The sequence below is a fragment of the Panicum virgatum genome, chromosome 9K (genome assembly GCF_016808335.1).
Source record: "Panicum virgatum strain AP13 chromosome 9K, P.virgatum_v5, whole genome shotgun sequence".
Lineage (NCBI taxonomy): Eukaryota > Viridiplantae > Streptophyta > Magnoliopsida > Poales > Poaceae > Panicum > Panicum virgatum.
This window is the reverse complement of record NC_053144.1, coordinates 44918852-44939707: the sequence shown is the minus strand read 5'-3', so window position 1 is coordinate 44939707 and position 20856 is coordinate 44918852. Positions and strand designations below refer to the sequence as shown.

The window sequence follows — 20856 nt, the reverse complement described above, 5'->3', positions numbered from 1 at the left end:
CACTTACATTTTAATTTGATATCAAATATTTGCAGATATGCAACATAGCGTGATTATTTGGTACGTTCTAGGACAATGCTCTTCTTTTTTCTAATGATGAATAAAATTAATACAGGTGGGGATCCTAACCATCAACAAAAAATAGCTCTAAAACAGAACTGAGAACTACATTGCACCAAGTGGCACTCGAAAACCTGACCTGCAATATGCATCTGTACGTGCATGAATAACCTTTGTTGACAGTGCTAAGTTTTCACCAGCATTTCTTGATGTACTGTAGAAAGTAAGCTCTGGTCCAACAGCCTGAAACAATCAGGTAATCAGACAATACACTTCAACCATACAATTACGAATTGACACTCATGTGTGGATGCAGCAGTTTAGAAAATCACATGATGGAGTTGCTCCATAGTTTGTAAGTTGTAACCTGCTGGAAACTGCACTACTTAACAGTAAGCACAGAGACACAGATAGTGGAATTTTGGAAAATCTTGCGGAATTAGGAATCTTATCGTTATAAGCCGCATGCACCGTATACTAGCCATCGGATGTATGTATGCTATTCTACACCCACATTCTATTACTAGCAAAAATAATCATCAAAATATTGAACTAAATTTACCAAATTACTGAACGATGTTCAGTAATAGCTCGCCGCAGTAATTCTGATTATTTTAGTTATTGGTGTAGAATAAACTGCTATACCTAAGCTATTCTACACCTTAGGTGTAACAGTTTTGTTGGAGTATATTGAGCCCATGTGTATAGAGGCCCATTTAGAGGCTCATGTATAGATTCTATATATACCCACCCATATAGGGTTGGAGGAATAGAGGAATTATTCCCGTCAATATGGTATCATTAGTCTAGGTTAGGGTTTCCCTTCCTCTGCTCCCTCCCAACTCCAAGCCCGCAGCACCCGCCGCCGCCGGCCCCCTCCCTTCCCCTCTCCTCCTTCCCTCCTCTCCCTCCCTCCTCCTCTGCTCCGGGCGCAGGGGGCCTGCGCAGGGCGCGCTGGGCGCCGCCGCCGCCGCCGCCTGGCCCCTGTCCTCCCCTGCTTCTGCCGCGCACGGGGCTCCGGGAGGCCCGCGGCCGCCCTACGCCGCCGTCGCGATGGCTGCTGCCACCGGCGAGGGTACTCCCGGCGCAGGAGCAGCCGCGGGCGGCACTGCGGCCGCCGGCGCGGGCCTTCCCGCTCAAATCCGCCCTGGGGCTGCCGTCCTGGCCGCCCCGGCGGGTCCTGGCGCCGCCGCAGCCGCGGGGTGGGCCATCGCCGCCGCACAGGCAGGGCCTGCGGCTGCCGCAGCCGTCCAGACCATCGCCGCCGCCGCCCAGGACGTTCCTGGCGCGGGCACGGGCGCGGGTGGGCCTTCTGACGCCGCTCTGGACGACGCCGTTGCCACTGCTGCCGCCGTCACCACCCACCGAGCCGCGATTGCTGCCGGCAAGCAGCCCGCAGCAGCCGCGGCCGCCGCCGGTCCCACGTGGCCCGAGCTCGGGATGCCTCCCATGGATGCGCCGCTCTCCGCCGCCGCCTTCCGTGGTCAGCAGGCCGACGCCGCTCTCGCTGCGGCACTCCTCGCCGCTAAGTCGGAAGCTTCAGCGGCCCAGGAGCGGGTCCGCGTGGCTGCCCTCGCCTGGGAGCGCGAGCGCGCCACGGCCGACGCCCTCGCCCTCCGGGTCGCCGAGGCGGAGCGCTTCCTCCGCGTCTCCTCCAGCCAGCCCGTCGACCCCGAGCACGGCACCTCCTCCTCCCACCAGGCCCCGCACGCTGGATCTGGAGCTCGGTACGACCCGATTGACCCCATGGTCGCCCAGCTCCACCTCCAGGCGGCCGGCGTCCAGAACATCAGGGCTCTGGTCTCCGTCCTCCTCGACCCCGCGTCCTCCTCCTACGGCCGCTGGCGGGACCAGGTCCTCACCCTCCGCCGCTACGCCCTCGACGACCACGTCCTCGTCGACTCGCCGATCGAGGCCCGTGACGTGACGTGGCTGCGCCTCGACAGCGTCGCCCCTGTCCTGGATCTTCGGGACCATCTCCCTGGATCTTCAGGACCTCGTCAGGACACACGGCGGCACCGCGCGGCAGGCCTGGGTGGCTCTCGAGGGGCAGTTCCTCGGCAACGCCGAGTACCGCGCCCTCCAGCTCGACGCCACCTTTTGCACCTTCGTGCAGGGGGACCTCTCCGTCGGTGAGTACTGCCGGCGGATGAAGAGCATGGCCGATGCTCTTCACGACCTCGGGGATCCAGTGTCCGATCGGGTCTTGGTGCTCAATGTCCTACGGGGACTGAACAGCACCTACGACCACCTGCAGGGCTGGATCGCCCGCCAGAGGCCCTTCCCCACCTTCCACCGGCCTCCTCCGCTGCTCCTGCCACCTCCCTCCTTGGTGCTGCTCCCGCCGGGCAGACCGGAGGAGGGGGGGCCGTGGACGTCGCCGGCGACGGGGTGGTGGTGGTGGCACTGGTGGCCCTGCTTCTGGGAGCACCGGTACCGGTGGGGGCCGTCGGGGCGCGGCGACACCGGCTCCGGCTCCCGCTCCTGCCCCTACCGCTGGAGGTACGCCATGGCCATCCTTCAGCAACCCATGGTCAGGACGCATCTCGATGTGGCCGTTCCAGGGTCCGGGAGGGGGGCCTCGTCCTCAGCTCCAGCCGGCGGCCATGTTCACTGGCGCTGCTCCTCTCTTCGCGCCGTCCTGGACTCAGCACAGGCAGCAGCCGACCTAGCCTGGGGGGTGGGACCAGGCCGCACTGGCGCAGTCCTTCAGCACCATGGGACTGACGCCGCCGGCCAGCACCGAGTGGATCGCCGACTCGGGTGCCTCGTTCTACACCACTCCAGATGCTGATATCCCTTCTTCTGTCCGACCCCCACACCCCTCTTGTCATTCTTCTATCATGGTTGGTGATGGGTCTTGCCTTCCTGTCACCGCCGTGAGTTCTGCTCCGCGTCTTCCTAATGTTTTTGTTGCTCCTCAAATGGTTCACAACCTTCTTTCTATTCGCCATTTTACTGCTGACAACTCCTGTTCTATCGAATTTGACTCCTCTGGTCTTACTGTGAAGGATTCGGCTTCCCGGCGTGCGCTCCTCCGATCTGACAGCCCGGGGCCCCTTTACACTCTTCGGCTTCCTGCTTCCCCTGCCTCGCCTTCGGCTTCTTCGTCTACTGCTTTTGCCGTGACGCCTTCTTCCACCTGGCGCCGCTGGCTTGGTCACCCCAGCCGCGACGTTTTGGCTCAGCTCAGCCGTAGTACCGATGTTCCATGTACTAGGGCTTCTGCTGAGCACTTCTGTCAAGCGTACCAGTTAGGTCGTCATGTTAGACTTCCGTTTTTTTCTTCTTCTTCTTCGCATGCAGCGCATGCTTTTGATCTGATTCACTGTGACCTGTGGATATCTCCTCTACTCAGCATGTCTGGCTATAAATATTATCTGGTCAATGTTGATGATTTTTCCCATTACTCTTGGACTTTCCCTTTGCGCGCCAAGTCTGAGACCTTCCCCACCCTTCTCCACTTCTTTGCCTGGGTGTCCACTCAGTTCGGCCTCACCGTTAAGGCCGTCCAGTGTGACAACGGGCGGGAGTTCGATAACTCCACCTCCCGGTCTTTCTTCCTGTCTCGGGGTGTTCAGCTGCGTATGTCTTGTCTGTATACCTCTCCTCAGAACGGCAAGGCTGAGCGGATGATTCGCACGACGAACGACGTCGTGCGCACACTTCTGATCCAGGCTTCTCTCCCCCGCGCTTCTGAGCTGAGAGCCTTCACACCGCCACCTACCTGCTCAACCGCCTTCCGTCCACTGCTTTTCCTGCTCCCACTCCACACCACGCTCTTTTCGATACCCCTCCTCGCTACGACCACCTTCGGGTCTTCGGGTGTGCGTGTTACCCTAACACCTCCGCCACCGCTTCTCACAAGCTGGCGCCCCGCTCGACTCGTTGTGTGTTCCTCGGGTACTCCCCTGACCACAAGGGATATCGATGCTTTGACCTCACCTCTCGCTGCGTTCTGATCTCCCGACACGTCGTCTTCGACGAGTCGGATTTCCTCTACTCCACCTCCTCCATACCTTCTTCTGATCCCGAGCTGGCGTCTCTGTTTCCGACTGACCCGGTGGTTCAGCCACCGTTACATGTCTGTCCTTTTCCTGCAGGTTTTCCAGGCGCACCGGCACCGCTTCCGGTGATCCCTACTGCGCCGAGCGCGGCCCCGGTGCCCGCGATCGCGCCACGCGCGGCCCCCAGACCTCCGGTCGTGCCGCGCACGGACCCGGTGTCTTCTGCTGCGCCACGCGCGGCCCCGGTGCCTTCCCCTGCACCTGAGCGGTACGCTCAGCCGGTGCAGGTGTACCGGCGTCGTTCGGCGCCGAACCCGGCGCCGCAGCGGTACGCTGAGCCGGTGCAGGTGTACCGGCGCCGCCTCCTGCTCCGGAGGCTCCTGCGACGCCGACACCGGAGCCGTCGTCGCCGCCGCCGCCTCCTTCGGCTCCCTCTCGAGCAGAGCCGGAGGTGTACCACCCGCCGGCAAAGTTTTAAATCTCCCGCTATAGCTTCCGCTATGACCCGCTATAGCTATTTGAGGCATGGTTCCGCTATTTGAACTCGTGTGTATTTTAGCCGCTATAGCCCGCTATAGCCTCATTTAGCCCGCTATTAGCTATTTTTTGAGTCTAACCGCTAAACCCCTTAGCCCGCTATTTAAAACCCGGCATATCCATCGGGATCCTCGGCATATCCATCCCATGGTGACTCGGCGGATGGCGTCCCAGGCCGCGACTCTCTCCACCACCGAGGGAGAGCCGCGGGTTTCTCCGGTACCCTCCTCTGTCCGCGACGCCTTGGCGGATCCTCACTGGCGTCGCGCGATGGAAGAGGAGTACGCGGCTCTTCTTGCCAACCAGACGTGGGACCTCGTGCCGCGTTCGTCTGGTTGCAATGTGGTGACTGGCAAATGGATCTGGACGCATAAGCGTCGGGCTGACGGCACACTGGAGCGCTACAAGGCTCGCTGGGTTCTCCGGGGGTTCACTCAGCGGCCTGGTGTGGACTATAATGAGACTTTCAGCCCCGGTCGTGAAGCCCGCTACGGTGCGCACGGTCCTCTCGCTTGCGCTCTCGCGCACTTGGCCAGTGCACTAGCTGGACGTGAAGAATGCATTTCTTCACGGCACCTTGTCAGAGACTGTTTACTGCTCTCAGCCTACGGGATTTGTTGACTCGAGTCGTCCGGATATGGTCTGCCGGCTCAACAAGTCTATCTATGGACTGAAGCAGGCTCCACGGGCTTGGTACTCTCGGTTTGCCACGTTCTTGCTGACACTGGGATTCACTGAGGCCAAGTCTGACACGTCTCTCTTCATCTACCGCCGTGGGGATGAGACGGCATATCTGCTGCTATATGTCGATGACATTGTGCTCACAGCTTCCAGTCAGCAGTTGCTTCAGAGTGTCATCTCCTCTCTGCAACAGGAGTTCGCTATGAAGGATCTCGGTCAGCTCCACCACTTCTTGGGCGTCACTGTTGAGCCTCGCCCGTCTGGTCTTCTTCTGCACCAGCGGCAGTACGCCCTTGATATTCTGGAGCGGGCTGGGATGACTGATTGCAAGCCCTGCTCCACTCCAGTCGACACTTAGGCGAAGCTGTCTGCTGATCTGGGTGATCCGGTGGCTAACCCTACAGCCTACCAGAGTCTGGCCGGCGCTTTGCAGTACCTTGCTGCGCTGAAGTGTCTCCTCCGGTACGTCCGTGGCACTGTGGACCTCGGCCTGGTACTTCACCGCTCGTCTTCTGCTGAGCTGGTGGTCTACACCGATGCTGACTGGGCTGGCTGCCCGGACACTCGTCGCTCCACCTCCGGCTACGCCGTCTTCCTAGGCGGCAACCTGGTCTCCTGGTCGTCCAAGCGGCAGCCGGTTGTCTCCCGCTCCAGTGCCGAGGCGGAGTACCGGGCTGTCGGTAATGGCGTGGCGGAGGCGTCCTGGCTACGACAGCTCTTGGCGGAGCTCCACAGCCCGCTCGCCAAGAGTACGCTCGTCTACTGCGACAACGTCAGCGCTGTGTATCTCTCCACCAACCCCGTCCAGCACCAGTGGACGAAGCACGTGGAGATCGACCTACACTTCGTGCGCGACAGAGTCGCCATCGGCGATGTTCGGGTACTCCATGTCCCGACTACCTCCCAGTTTGCTGACATCTTCACGAAGGGACTGCCCTCCTCGACCTTCTCGGAGTTTCGATCCAGCCTCAACGTAGCCGGTGGCTAGTTGTGGCTAGGGGGGGTGTTTGCCCTTTGTACTCTCATCTTGTCCAGTCTTAAATACCGTTGCGTCGGTTGTTCAGACTGCCGGGGGGTGTTAGCTTTCTTGTTGTCCAGTCTTGAACACCGCTGCGCCGGTAGTTCAGACTGCGGGGGGGGGGGGGGGGGGTGTTGGAGTATATTGAGCCCATGTGTATAGAGGCCTATTTAGAGGCTCATATATAGGTTCTATATATACCCACCCATCTAGGGTTGGAGGAATAGAGGAATTATTCCCGTCATTAAGTTTATTCTACACCAATAGCTAAACTGAGCACAATTACTGAACAAATTTTCAGTAGTGCAGTAATTGGCGAGCTATTACTGAACATTGTTCAGTAATTTGGTAAATTTAGTTTAGTATTTTGACGATTATTTTTGCTAGTAACGGAAGGATGGTGTAGAATAACAATCTACACCTAGTGTACTTCTAGCTATATTTCAGATATCAACTCATAACTCTCTTAACACAGTTTTGCTCTTGTACCACATAATATCATACTCCCCTCCTTTCCAAATTATTGGTCACTTCAGCTTTGTCCTAACTCAAACTTCTCTAACTTTGACCAAGTTTATTGCAAAATATACTGACATTACAGTACTAAATAAATATTCACTATTCACTATCGAGACATATTTCATGGTGGATTCAATAAAACTAATTTCATGTTGTAGATTTTGATGTTTTTCCGATAAACTTGGTCAAAATTAGAGAAATTTGACTTACGACAAAGATAAAGTGACCAATAATTTGAAACGGATGGAGTATGTACATGACTTATTGAAGTAAGGTCACATTATTTGCTTTGAAATTCCCCTAACTTAGCAATACCTGTAATTCCATTATGAATTCTGTCGATACGTCAGCACTTTCATTTTTAACTGTGTCTTCTGAAATATCCTTGCTGGGATCTGGCAAAAGACCATCATCTTCTCTTATTAAGTAGACACAGTCATCATCTGATGCTGAATAACAGCAATCATCACCGAGAGAAACACAGGAGTCCAAATATTCACCATTCTGTAGCAAGATATTGCATTGCCAAGACCAAAAAGGTTATATAGGTGTGGTAAGTAAAAAGTGGGAATAATAGAAATTGAAAGCACAGACTATTACCACTATACTGACATTCCGAAACTGCAACCTCTTACACCCCAGCACATGAATAAAACTCTCAGAGCTAGGGCTTGATAGGATTTTACCCTCTCTATCCAGCAAATATAACTTTCCACCCTTCCCATCATATATAAAGTGATCAAATCTTTCATTATCAACAATCAAGGGCTTCTGAGGTGAAAGACTAAATGTTGAATCCTCCTGATAATAAATCTGATCATTCAATATTACTGGAGAAATCATGTGTAGAAGGTCCTTGTCTTCGTCATTGGATAAAAGACTCCGAGCAGATGGCACAAAGAACTCAACTATGGCTAGTAAGAAGTCAAGTGCCACAAGAAACTTGGGTCGCTGAACACACACAGAGAGAGATGATGAAGATTTTCTGAAGATGGCATCAAGAATGAGCATCGAGGGGATTGGCTCAAGGCCTAGATCCTTTTGTATTCTTTGTTCGCCTGAATCAGGTTCATTAGGATTATCATAGCCATCAGCGGATGATGTGTCTCGAACGGTTGCAGATTTTCCAATAGCAAGCCTTAACTCATCTTTTGTTCCTTCACGATCATCAAAAACAGAAAAGCCTTTGAGAGTAGCATACAGAAAATTCTCTTCTCGTGTGTTTGATTTATATAGAAGCCACGCGCCAGTCGCCTGAATACAGAAAATATATGAGATGTAAACTAATCCGAGTAAAGAGCTATGCTATGACCCATATGAAAGAAATCTCCAAAGGGAAAAAAAATGTGTACTTAAAATCTGACCTAGACTCACAAAATAAGACACCAGAAGAATACTTCAACTCACACGGAAACAGCATAAAAAAATTATCTGATTCTCAAGTGACTATAGACACAAATTCACATTGTTACATTCTATCCAATTTTGGAGAGAATGAACCCCCATCCCTCTAGGTTGTCCTTTGTTTGTGTTCACTATTTACATAGCTGAGATTGAGCAGCTCCATATAAATGACCACGTACCAAGTCTGCGAACCCACTTGAACCTTTTCAAACATACTAAATGCAGTTTTGATATTTTTATTTGTTGGGCTAAGAGTACACTAAAATTTCCCTCACAGAAGACTGGCTAGGGTCCATTTTTCAAGTTGTTCCTGTCTAGTGGTGAGAAAATGGTACTAAATGCAACACGGGCCTCATTTTTCCAGGCTTTGTACAAATAAACTAAAACCTAAGAAATTCTAGTTAGAATTTACATTTTTCTTGCAAAACTATCACAAGGCTAATTCATTTTACGTGTAAAAATACACTTACTGATACCGGTGTTCAGCTAGAGAATGAAATGCTCAACACAGGTTTAAGTGATATGCTTTTGTACAAGGTTGAGTTCAAGCAAGCTTTCAACATGACTATGAAACAAGCACATGCAAGGGAAAGGAAAAGCTATGAAAAACAAACAGAGCAGTCAATGCAGTTCCAAAGTATTTTTCTCCACAAAAATTGAATACCTGCACACTAGCCAGACGAGAATCTCTTGTTGATCCTGAATGCAGTGAAAGCTCAACCAGATTTATTGAGACACAAAATTTATTGGATATCCATGTTTCTGCATATTGGGACAAGTCCTGAATACTTTCAGAAGAAGATGCTGATGCAAGAGATGTAGTAGTGGAAGTGCCATATCGAGGATCATCAAGAGTAGGCACAGTCCGTGGTGTCTCGGAGAAGTTAGACAATGCACATTCAGATATGATCTCATATTCTCGATTGGATAGTGCAGCTTTCAAAACATCCACCTACGTGATATTGTAGATAAAAGAAATAAGCCTCTCAATGGAGCTATAAGAAAAATTAATCTAACCAGGGACCTGCAATTAAAAATGCATTCAGAGCAAATGTGCTACCTTAATTGCTGCTTCCACCGCTGGCAATTGATGCCTGAGATCACGCAATGATCTACGAAGTTCAAATGAAAGACCATCCACATCTTGAATTATGGTTTCACCACACACCATATCCATGCCAATAACTAAATTTATGTCCCTTATCTATAAAGGAAAGTTTAATAGTTATATAGAATGATTTTAAGCACAGTATGAAGACACTATGATGAGGAATAAAATATGCAAAACAGGGTTTTGTTTCCCAGTGTTCCAAATAGGAAACTAAATCATAAAAGTTCAACATGGCAGGAACTTGGCTTAGATTCCTGCAAGCCCAAAACACAAAACTCATAATAAAGATACAATCAGTCATGGCTACTATAAGAAGCCTGTTACAATTTTACAAGAAGATCAGCTATATGAGACAAGTAAATTTCATGATGGCACAAATTTGTTCACAGTAAATTTTCACTATGTTGAGATTTAAACGCCCAACATCATTAGATGCGCAAGGAATCTTGTTCTTGTTTCTAAAAAGGAACGGCTTAACCATCTTCTAACTACTCCATTCAATCCAAATTATTGGTCGTTTTGGCTTTTCTCGAAACATAGATATAGCCAAAACGGCCTACAAATTGGAATGGAGGGAGTAGTAACCAAATCACTAGAACAGCAATATCACTGCTAGGTTAACACATGACCTCTAAGTTACATGTTGACACAATTTTGGCATTTGATGAAGTGGCACAAGATAAAGATGGAAACAGTTCCTGCTCCAAGATGTTGACTTCTTGAATAGGATCTTCTAATCATATGATGGAAGCCATTTCCCAATACTAAGCTAATCCCTGTTCATTGTTAATAAATATATACATCCAGCTCGGATCTCCCCTTTGGATCCCCAATTAAAAATAGAGAACTTGTTGACGAAGTGAACTTACTGTAACTGTCAAAATGTCTAAGTGAACAGCGCTCATATCATTCTTATCACCACCTATCCACTGGAATTCATTTTGGATTGTTATGTATAGGACATCAAGCTCCAAAAAGCTGCAAACCAAAGTGACCGCCTTTAAGATATCATACAAGTAAATCTCAAACACGGCAACACACACAAGAGCTGTGTATCTTTGTATTAAAGAAGAAGAATAAATCATGTTCATATACACAGTAGCATCCTTACTCAGCACTATCAGTTTCGCGGGGCATAACAATTATAGGCCTACTGAAAGAAACATCCAATTTGAGAGCAGGTGACCCTTCCATATCAGTTTTGCTAACCCACTTCTCTGAGTTAGTCACATCGTCTTTCAGCTTTACAACACCATCAGAACTTTTTGGGACAAGTCCCATAAAATAACTGATAACCTGCGCACGCACGCACGCACACACACACACAGAGAGAGAGAGAGAGAGGGAGAGAGAAAGGGAGAGGTTAAACTATTTGCAGGATTAAGAAACAAATTGAGCTTTAAACACCAAACCTCTTGAACAAAACGGTTTAGGTACACAATTCTAACTTCAGAAAGCTGCCCTGAAAGGCTATAGTCATAACCACAATAATCTTCATCACCAACATTGTATGAACTAAAGTCAATCTGCACCATGATTTTGAAAATTGATTATTCTTCTGCGATTCATAAAAAGATTATTTTCTAGACAATAATCTAAAGCATAATAAGTTATAGCTATAACAAGAAAATTAAATAAAATTAAAACCGAATACCTCCACAAATGAACGTCCTCCAGGATTTCGCATGTCACAAACCCAAAAGTAAGGGCGACTGCTATGAAGACTATCATCACTTATTTTAAGGTTTCCAAGTGCAGCCTTTATGCTGAATGATGATGTGAACACCTTGAGTAATGCCACAGATAGTCAAGAACCTAGCATGCTTAAAAAATCCAAACCAAAACCTATGACGAAGATTAGAGATGGTCACATTACCTTTATATCAGTTGAGAGGTTATTTTGTGATAAAGTAGCAAGCCGATCACCATTCTCATTCATCAGTAATATCTGTGCCTCTGCCATGTTGGACGTAAGATGAAAAACTATTCTGCTTTTACCTTTAGCCAGTAACCCTTTTATGTCTGGCTCTGGTCTCACATCAGACTTAGATTCCTCAATTGTACCATCCTCTACAGTAGCATGGTATGTGCCTTTATCTTTATCAGCATCAGGCCCGTTTGCAAGGTTGATGGAATTCATAAATTCCATGATTGCAATAACAGTTGGCCGATGGCAAAAGAAGGTCAAAGTAGCAATGCTAACAAGTACCTGGTAAAATGGAGCAAAGTATGAAATATGAAATAGCACACATGATCAAGGTGGTAGGAGGAATAGCTACATTGATTCAATAAGCCTAAGCATGATAAAGATGGTAGGAGGAACAGGTTATTCTATACAAAAACATAAGCATATAACATGACAAGATTTGAGATATTTACCCTGTTGTCCAAGTTGTTGTACTGGGGAGAATGCTGATCATAAATCACTATCTGAGCTTTCACAAAACTATTGAAAGTATCATTACCATCCAAAGTGAATCCAACAGTTTGAAGTTCACTGTCTGGTATCAAACCAGGTATCCGGTTAAATGTCGGGGGCTGTAGGGAAGGAAGATTACTAGGCAAGAAATTCTGGGTACTAAAATAATCTGATATAGTCCTCTCTTGAAGCATGGGTGTTTCAAATTCATCAAAATCATCTGATGCCTCGAAAAAGTTTTCCTCGCTGTCAGTTTTCTTCAATGGAGTGCCTTTAGGTCCAGCCCTGTTCTTTTGACTAGGTGAGGGGACTTCTTGGGTTTGCATGCTATTGATAAAAGATCTTGCCAAGAACCTTGGCACAGGACTTCCTGGGTAGTAATACTGGTCTTCGATTTCTAGTGACCCCAAAATAGTTCCTATCAGTAGATTGCCACCTTTAATTGAAAGTTCAACCTGTTTGTTCCCAAAGAAAACATATATATAAATAAATCACAAAGCAAGGAGCAAAATTGGAAAACAGATGAAGAGATCGATACCTGGCCACCAACTGCCCGAAATTCAAACAGGCTGCTCTCCTTAGCTAGAAGAATTTTTTTTAATTTGTGGTTACTCTACAGAAGCATGGGTTACATTATTAACATTAAATCCAGATTACAAAGAATATTAGTTATGAAAAAAAATACCTCATAGCCACATGAAAAGCATATCTTTAGCTCATCAAGTATGCCAGCAACAAATAATTTCTCTGTGTCAACAATATCCGTAAAGTTGCCTTCGAATGAGTTGGTCTCTGACGGGAGAGCATCTTCAGGAAAGCTCGAGACTGCAGCAGAACCCTGAAAGCAGGCTAATAATTATAAGGATGCCAACAAAAGATAAATAAGGTAATGAAGAATTGACGAAAAGAGCAAGGACTACCGATGCACGGTATATAGCACCCTGCAAGCGGTTCTGCCATATCTTTCGTCCTTCGTCATTATCAAACAACAATATTAAAGCACCAGTGTCCTCCACGATCTGTAAGAGAAGAAAATTTATTAAGATAATATTTTATGCAAAAAAGAGGATTGAAGCAGAATAACACTTATGAAGTGGATAATGAACTGTGCTACTTGACCATTCCTTAGGATTAACTTGGCCGGAATCGTGCAGTGCCAGAATGTTAGGCACACCATTTGTAAGCTGAGTAGGGACCTGATGAACTTGTTTCCCACGTAAACTGCAACTCAACAGAAAAAAAAAGATGAATAGAAACCATTCATATAGTCACATGACATCATGTCTACCAGACATAGAAAATTATATGTTGTTATTGAAACATGGAAGGGATTAAACAATGCAAAATATCTAATGGCCTTGGTATCAGAAACACGAATCACCATGTAGATAAACTAGATTATAAAAACACCTGTAAAAGTACCGAGGTACAAAAGATGACACAAAAATCTCGAGATTCTACCATTGCTGAAGCAAGGGCTCGTTGATGGAGAGAATAATTGCTGTATTCCTCCAACCCTAGAAGGGTGGGTATATATAACACCTATACATGGGCCTCTAGATGTGCCTCTATACACATGGGCTCAATATACTCCAACCCCCCCCCGCAGTCTGAACTACCGACGCAGCGGTGTTCAAGACTGGACAAGAAGAGAGTACAAATAGAGTACAAAGGGCAAATACCCCCCGCAGCCACAACTAGCCACCGGCTACGTTGAGGCTGGATCGAAACTCCGAGAAGGTCGAGGAAGGGCAGCCCCTTGGTGAAGATGTCAGCAAACTGGGAAGTAGTCGGGACATGGAGTACCCGAACATCGCCGATTGCGACTCTGTCGCGCACGAAGTGTAGGTCGATCTCCACGTGCTTCGTCCGCTGATGCTGGACGGGGTTAGTGGAGAGATACACGACGCTGACATTGTCGCAGTAGACGAGCGTGCTCTTGGTGAGCGGGCTGTGGAGCTCCGCCAAGAGCTGTCGTAGCCAGGACGCCTCCGCTACGCCGTTAGCGACAGCCCGGTACTCCGCCTCGGCACTGGAGCGAGAGACAACCGGCTGCCGCTTGGACGACCAGGAGACCAGGTTGCTGCCCAGGAAGACGGCGTAGCCGGAAGTGGAGCGACGAGTGTCCGGGTAGTAGCCAGCCCAGTCAGCGTCGGTGTAGACCACCAACTCAGCCGGAGTCGGAGTCGGCGTGCTCCGACGGCCCCCACCGGTACCGGTACCCCCAGAAGCAGGGCCACCAGTGCCACCACGTCCCCCCCCCCCCCCCCCGCCGCCGGCGACGTCCACGCCCCCCCCCTCCTTCGGTCTGCCCGGCGGGAGCAGCACCAAGCAGGGAGGTGGCAGGAGCAGCGGAGGTCGGTGGAGTAGCATCGAGCGCGGCGGGGGTGGGCGAGGACGATCCGGGCGCGAGACCACTGGTGATCTCCTCGAGTCGAGGTCGTCCCGGACCTGCAGGAAGGTGGGGAAGGGCCTCTGACGGGCGATCCAGCTCTTCAGGTGGTCGTAGGTGCTGCTCAGGCCCCGCTGGACATTGAGCACCAAGACCCGATCGGACACCGGATCCCCGAGGTCGTGAAGAGCATCTGCCATGCTCTTCATCCGCCGGCAGTACTCACCGACAGAGTGGTCCCCCTGCACGAAGGTGCGAAAGGTGGCGTCGAGCTGGAGGGCGCGGTACTCGGCGTTGCCGAGAAACTGCCCCTCGAGCGCCATCCAGGCCTGCCGCGCGGTGCCGCCGTGGGTCCGGACGAGGTCCTGAAGATCTAGGGAAATGGTCCCGAAGATCCAGGACAGGGCGACGCTGTCGAGGCGCAGCCACGTCACATCCCGCGCCTCGATCGGCGAGTCGACGAGGACGTGGTCGTCGAGGGCGTAGCGGCGAAGGGTGAGGAGGACCTGGTCCCGCCAGCGGCCGTAGGAGGAGGACGCGGGGTCGTGGAGGACGGAGACCGGGGCCCTGATGTTCAGGACGCCGGCGGCCTGGAGGTGAAGCTGGGCGACCATGGGGTTGGCCAGGTCGTACCAGGCTCCAGATCCAGCTGGCGGGACCTGTTGGAGGAAGAGGTGCCGTGCTCGGGGTCGACGGGCAGCTGGCCGGAGACACGGAGGAAGTGCTCCGCCTCGGTGACCCGGAGAGCGAGGGCGTCGGCCGTGGCGCATTCGCGCTCCCAAGCGATGGCAGCCACGCGGACCCGCTCCTGGGCCGCCGAAGCCTCCGACTTGGAGGCGAGGAGGGCCGCGGCGAGAGCGGCGTCGGCCTGCTGCCCACGGAAGGCGGCGGCGGAGAGCGGCACATCCACGGGAGGCATCCCGAGCTCGGGCCACGTGGGATCGGCGGCGGCGGGCTGCTTCCCGGCGGCGACGGCGGCGCGGTGGGCATCCTGCGCGGCGGCCTGCGCGGCGGCCGTAGGCCCTGCAGCCCCCGTACCCGCGCCAGCAGAGGCTGCGTCGGGCAGGGGGCCCTGCTGTGCGGCGCTGGCGGCCTCTGCAGCTTGCTGGGCCACGGCCTGCTGCTCGGCAGCCTGCTGGGCAGCAGCCGCGGCCGCGGCAGCTGCGCTTGCGACTCCCCCGGCGGCAGCCCCTGCTGCGGCGTCAGCAGCTGCGGGCGCGAGGGCCGCCAGGGCAGCAGCAGCCGTGGCAGAGCGGCGGCGGATCCGGGCCCCACGGCCGGAGCAGAGGACCCGGCAGCGGCAGATCCTGGCCCCACGACCGGAGCAGGGGTCCCGGCGGCGGCGGATCGAGGCCAGGCGGCGGATCCGGGCCGCATGGCCGGAACAGAGGACCAGGCGGCGGGCCAAGCGGCTGTGGGCCACACGGCCGGTGCAGGGAGGAGGAGGGGAGGGGAGGGAAGGAAGAGAGAGGAGGGGAGGGGAGAGGAGGAGGGGCCGGCGGCCGGCGGCCAGCCATGGCTGCCGGCGGCGGCGGGCTGGGTAGGAGAGGGAAGAGGGAAAGAGGAGACCTAACCCTAGGCTATTGATACCATGATGGAGAGAATAATTGCTGTATTCCTCCAACCCTAGAAGGGTGGGTATATATAACACCTATACATGGGCCTCTAGATGGGCCTCTATACACATGGGCTCAATATACTCCAACACTCGTGATGAAAATACTGACAAGTATTTAAAGTTTCATATGTTGGAAATTCGAGTAATTTTGCTACGGTAAACACGATAAATTCAGCGGCAGTGTTCACATGCATGCAGACACTATAAACTCGTAACTTGACAATTACTTAGAATTCAGAACTATATAAGAAAGTTAATAACCTGAGCCATTGCTTGTATGTTGCAGACGTTGAATTTTCAAATACATAGAGAAATGGGCCCACCAGACGCAAGTATCTGCGTTGCCAAGTAGCTTCCCGGTTTCCAACACCCTAAAAACATATCAAGGAAAAAATAGAAATATGAACATAATCTTTAAATGATGGATCATTAGTAAGTACATTACAAAGAATGAAAGAATGCAAACCTTCCATGTGAGAAGAGACGACCATCCTTCAAAGTCAGCCTGATCCCACAAGTGTTCAAGCTCTGAAGTGCTATTCTCACTATCACTATCTTGAAAAATCTTTAAAATTTCCATCAAACGATGATAGCGTGCTGGAGAGAAATGAAATCCCAAGGAAGGAACCCGTATCGCCATTCTTGTGGAAGGATACAGAGGACTTTCCAACTGGATCTGTGCAACAGAAGGAGAAGCGACCCACATCATGTTGATAACATTTAATTTCCCTCCATTTATTTTTCTATTATTTTGTGAGCGGAGGAGTAGGTGGAGTACTGCTTTACCTGCTGAAGCTTCAAAGCAATCCCACACTTGTCAATCACTGGCAACAAGTTGATTCCATCAGATGTTTCATTCCAATGGTAATCACCATCCACCATGAATGCAGATACATCACTAAGCACCAAATTGAAGTTTAGATATATATCCTGCTCTTCTGAAGAATAGGAATCCCATATTTCCTGAACCAACAAGTGACATTAGTAGCAATCAAAACCAACAAATTAAGACAACAAAATCATACTTGCAAATAGTGGACACCACCTCTGTACGAAGAACTAAATTTCCAAGGTCAAGCAAAAGCTTAGTCTCATGTACATCATCTGGTCGGAACTTGGTAGGGACAGTAATTTTAGGAGCAGCAATATCCATGTTCAGGGAAAACCTGATAGTGTTATGTAATAGACTAATCAGCATCGAAGAAGGGATTGAGAAAAGAAAATATAACTAAGTTCTTTAATGTGACTTTAGAATAGAAGCAAAGGAGTAAAGGAAAGCAATGATGTAGAGTAATTTAAATATGAACCGAAAGCAATAATGTCAGCATAATTTCATGGCATAGACAAAGTGACAACAATCCTTATTTTTACGTAAAACTGCAATCCCATTTTTCAAATTCCTTTTTTGAGGTTGAAATGCTATTGAAATATTTACTCCCCTTATTGTAGTTACTGAGTACAAAACTATGGTTGCTATATCAGTTCTTTTTTCTTTTTCCATAGCAACAATTACTGGTAGGAAGCTAATAATGCACAGGTTGCTTCATGAAAAGCACTGGAATCTTATTGAACCCACAACTCCTAAAAAATTGTTTTTATATTATCTTTTTTATCCATGTCAATATATTTCTTTCATTCTCGGTGTATGAAAATGGTGAAAAAATTATACTAACCTCGACTGATCTTTAAGCACCCGGGTCATTTGCTGTTGAGCGGTCCGTTTCACTTCATCGAATGTCATCTTCACAAAGCAACACAGAATGATCAATCAATCAATCATCTGATCCCATGAAACAATATTTCTTCAAATGAAATTTACTTGTAGATACCTGTACAGCAGCAGCAGTTTCTAGTGCCAGGTTCTGGCTAATAGTAGGGCTACTCTTGAAGAAGCCAACGATTTGATCGATTGAATCTTTTAAATACTATCAGAACAGAAATTCAAATCATCAAAGAGTAGAATAAATGCATGCAGACAAAGGTACAACAAGAATAGCTTACAGTTATATAACAAGGAGAAGCTTTAGCTGTCAAACTCCAGTCCAGTTGCTCATCGAATGGTTTGTAGGAGAAGATACCAACAAAAGAGTCAACAGCATTTGCACTCTGGTATGTACAGAATATGGAACCGTTTGAGTGACTACCATAATTTACTATGAATGTGTAGAAGGCAAACTGAAGAATCAGACAGAAACCTCAGCAAGCAGGCCGTATGGAGATAATAGTCTGTAGGAACCAAGCTTCAGATCAAATATTTTTGCCTCCGGATACATTTTCAAGTTACAGAAGAAATCTTGACATGAGAGATCAGCTAGGCACTCCGAATCATCAATGGTCAACTTTGATGCATTATGCTTCATACGTATTTCAAAATCAAATTGCATCAGTTTCATATCCTGCTGATCAGGGATATACTCATTGTTTTCTTTGTATCCAATGATCTGATTTAATCTTTCCCAATCTTCATCAGTAAAACTCTTTAAATCTTCCTCGTCCTTTGAAGAGCCGGTCCTGTATGAAGAGCACTGATTAATTGCTACATATTTAACAGTTCAGAAACAATAAGATTGTATGGCCCAGAAATCAACCATCCAAATGACCACCAGGATTGCTTTTTATTTTGTTGAGCATACTGATACGTCTCTGCTGACTGTTCTAAGAACTTGTGAGCCAACATCCTACACAAAGCAAGAGATTAAAATTAATTGAATAGAGGAATCTACAATCAGCAATGGGATACATGATATGGTATAAGTGCATATGTAACATAATGTTTCATTGAGTGGAAATAATTATGAGAAGAGACAACAGTGCAGATGGTATGCATGGTAACATGCTCTGGAAACATGCAATTTACTGGAACAAGTGATCATGTATTCATTATAGCATGCAATTTACAGGAGTGTAAGGCTGGGTCAATGTCAGTATAGCATGCATTCACTGGTCTTTCCCAGGCAGTGATAGGAAGGCTGGAGCAACAACAGTATAGCGCTAATTCACTGGCCTTTACTGGGAAGAGGGTAGCTGAGCAACTAAGAGAATATAAGGAAGTGGGGGGAAACAGTGCAGTAAGGTGAACTTCTTTTGTGAATTAATCAATGATCACCAAGTACAAAACTGTGAAGGCAAAACTTTCGGGCAACCACCCTAAAATCTACATTACACTCTTGTCAGGAACCTCTGGCATAGATCATGCATCATTCTACCAGCTTTTTTCACTCAATATTTGCAGCCAGGATTCACAGGATAATATGTATTCAGGACAAACAAAAGCATGTTACCTCCACTGTAGAATAACCTCCATATCAAGTTCACGGTCCATCCTCTTAATCTCCTCATGGTCATCAACAACCAGTCGGCTCATGTCAGATTTCAAGAGGGATGCATATAAAGATACATATGCCTTCCGAAGTCGTGCATTTCTCAACAATTGCTCCCAAGATAGACTCCCACTGCATACACAAGATAGATATATCTATCACTGAAAAAGAATCGCATTGACATAAAAGCACATGAAATGATGAGAAATCAATGATAATAAAGTAAAGTAAACAATGTCAAAGAAATATTAGTGATACTACTTGAACACCCATCCTAGCATAAAGTAATGATAAGAAATACAGCATCAAATCAATTGCCAGGATTATCAGCTCCTTGAGTCACTTGTTCTTACATAAAAGTAGCAGACATATCGCATATGGTGCAATACTACAAATATAAACTAACAGCCCCACCCAAACAAAGCAAAACACAAGTGAATAACCTTCCACGTGATTAAAACAAATACTGTGATGTGCATTGGACTTGCTGTGAAGTAAAGCAAAACACAATAACCACTCCTCTGGTATATAGGTAGCCCAAGCTACGCAGGAGGCTAACATAACCAGAAACTAAGTGAACACTGAATCACTGATTCTGCCATATGCAGACCGTTAGGGTACATGTGGTGGCGGAGCAGCACCGTGGCCCTTTAGGACCAGTGCAGTGTTCATGAGCAGTTACTATTCAAACAGTACACGTAGAGGTGAGGCTTTACGATTTGGCTGTTGTTAGATAAGATTACATTGGTTTATTTCCTTAATTCCAGAGATATCAAGTCACCCCATCTCCCATTCTAAGAACTCCATCAGGTTATCCTCCCAGCAGTGCTTCTTACAGCTTACCCATTATGAACAAGGTTCATCACATTTGGCGAATGTAAATAGATTCATGATACTAAAAAAACCATGGAATCCATGTATGAATTGGGGGTCGAAGAAGAATATGCAGAATATACCTTGATTTCTTTATTTCCTGAGTCACCACCTTGTATGAATACTTCCACCATGCTCGTGGATCTGATTTTACTGGTAAAGAAGGTCGGAGATGAGCATATCTCAGCCGTTGGTTAAAAGAAGAGAAATTATCAGCCATCTTCAAGATGTCCCTGTAGCCATCCTGGTTTGAGGAAAAAGGTATTACTGTTCACAGTGTTTCGAATAAAACTGGAAGAGAGAAGAGAAGAGTACAAACCTTCGATAATGAAAGAGTAACATCTTCCAAATCAACAGCAGCATTTTGCAATGCCTGTCCTGTTTTCTTTGCCTCAGTAAGTTGTATTTTTGTATATTTTGCTTTGCCAGATACAGGTTGTAAAATGTAAGTGTGCTTTTTTGAAGCAGATCCAGGACCGCCCTGCTCCGGGAAATCAAAAATCTGAAATACATTTTATAAAACAACAAATATTTTTCAGGTAACTGGATGTGAACAATAGACAACCTCTCACTAAAACCTCACTGGGGAGAGGGAGAGGGCAACTGTCTCTACGCAGATTTATACTCCCAAGGCTAGAGTCTTTATTTGCGAGTGAACACAGCTGGAAGGTACCTGACTCCATTCCGATGGCAGTAAATCTTCCCAGGGCTTATCCACAGTCCAAGGACTGCTATCGGAGTTGAAATACATCGCCAGACTCTCAAGTTCAACAGACTGCAGAAACATTTACTAGTAAGCTACCAAAGGTAAGTAAGTTAAAGAAGTTATGCGAGACGATGTAAAGGAAAAGAAAAGCCAAGCTGAAAAAATATGGATAAATATGCCAGATGCTCCCA

At 48.4% G+C, this 20856-nt stretch overlaps 1 protein-coding gene across 1 annotated transcript in view; it reads right to left on the bottom strand.

The window, feature by feature from the left end:
• The window catches only part of LOC120651626, a 54358-nt gene that overhangs the window by 21995 nt on the left and 11507 nt on the right, over nt 1-20856 (bottom strand). The window contains exons 7-34 of the mRNA XM_039929192.1: nt 20633-20734; nt 20279-20461; nt 20043-20203; nt 19048-19218; nt 18355-18444; nt 17962-18277; nt 17768-17872; nt 17596-17691; nt 17440-17507; nt 16812-16932; nt 16553-16729; nt 16233-16442; nt 16028-16137; nt 12881-12977; nt 12677-12775; nt 12442-12594; nt 12295-12369; nt 11717-12211; nt 11214-11546; nt 10992-11123; nt 10750-10863; nt 10449-10633; nt 10207-10315; nt 9287-9430; nt 8891-9178; nt 7423-8076; nt 7138-7326; nt 200-303 (exon numbers count right to left, since the gene is read on the bottom strand). Of these exons, the coding sequence (XP_039785126.1) occupies nt 200-303; nt 7138-7326; nt 7423-8076; nt 8891-9178; nt 9287-9430; nt 10207-10315; nt 10449-10633; nt 10750-10863; nt 10992-11123; nt 11214-11546; nt 11717-12211; nt 12295-12369; nt 12442-12594; nt 12677-12775; nt 12881-12977; nt 16028-16137; nt 16233-16442; nt 16553-16729; nt 16812-16932; nt 17440-17507; nt 17596-17691; nt 17768-17872; nt 17962-18277; nt 18355-18444; nt 19048-19218; nt 20043-20203; nt 20279-20461; nt 20633-20734 (5081 nt within the window). The remainder of the gene's footprint in view (nt 1-199; nt 304-7137; nt 7327-7422; nt 8077-8890; nt 9179-9286; nt 9431-10206; nt 10316-10448; nt 10634-10749; nt 10864-10991; nt 11124-11213; nt 11547-11716; nt 12212-12294; nt 12370-12441; nt 12595-12676; nt 12776-12880; nt 12978-16027; nt 16138-16232; nt 16443-16552; nt 16730-16811; nt 16933-17439; nt 17508-17595; nt 17692-17767; nt 17873-17961; nt 18278-18354; nt 18445-19047; nt 19219-20042; nt 20204-20278; nt 20462-20632; nt 20735-20856) is intronic.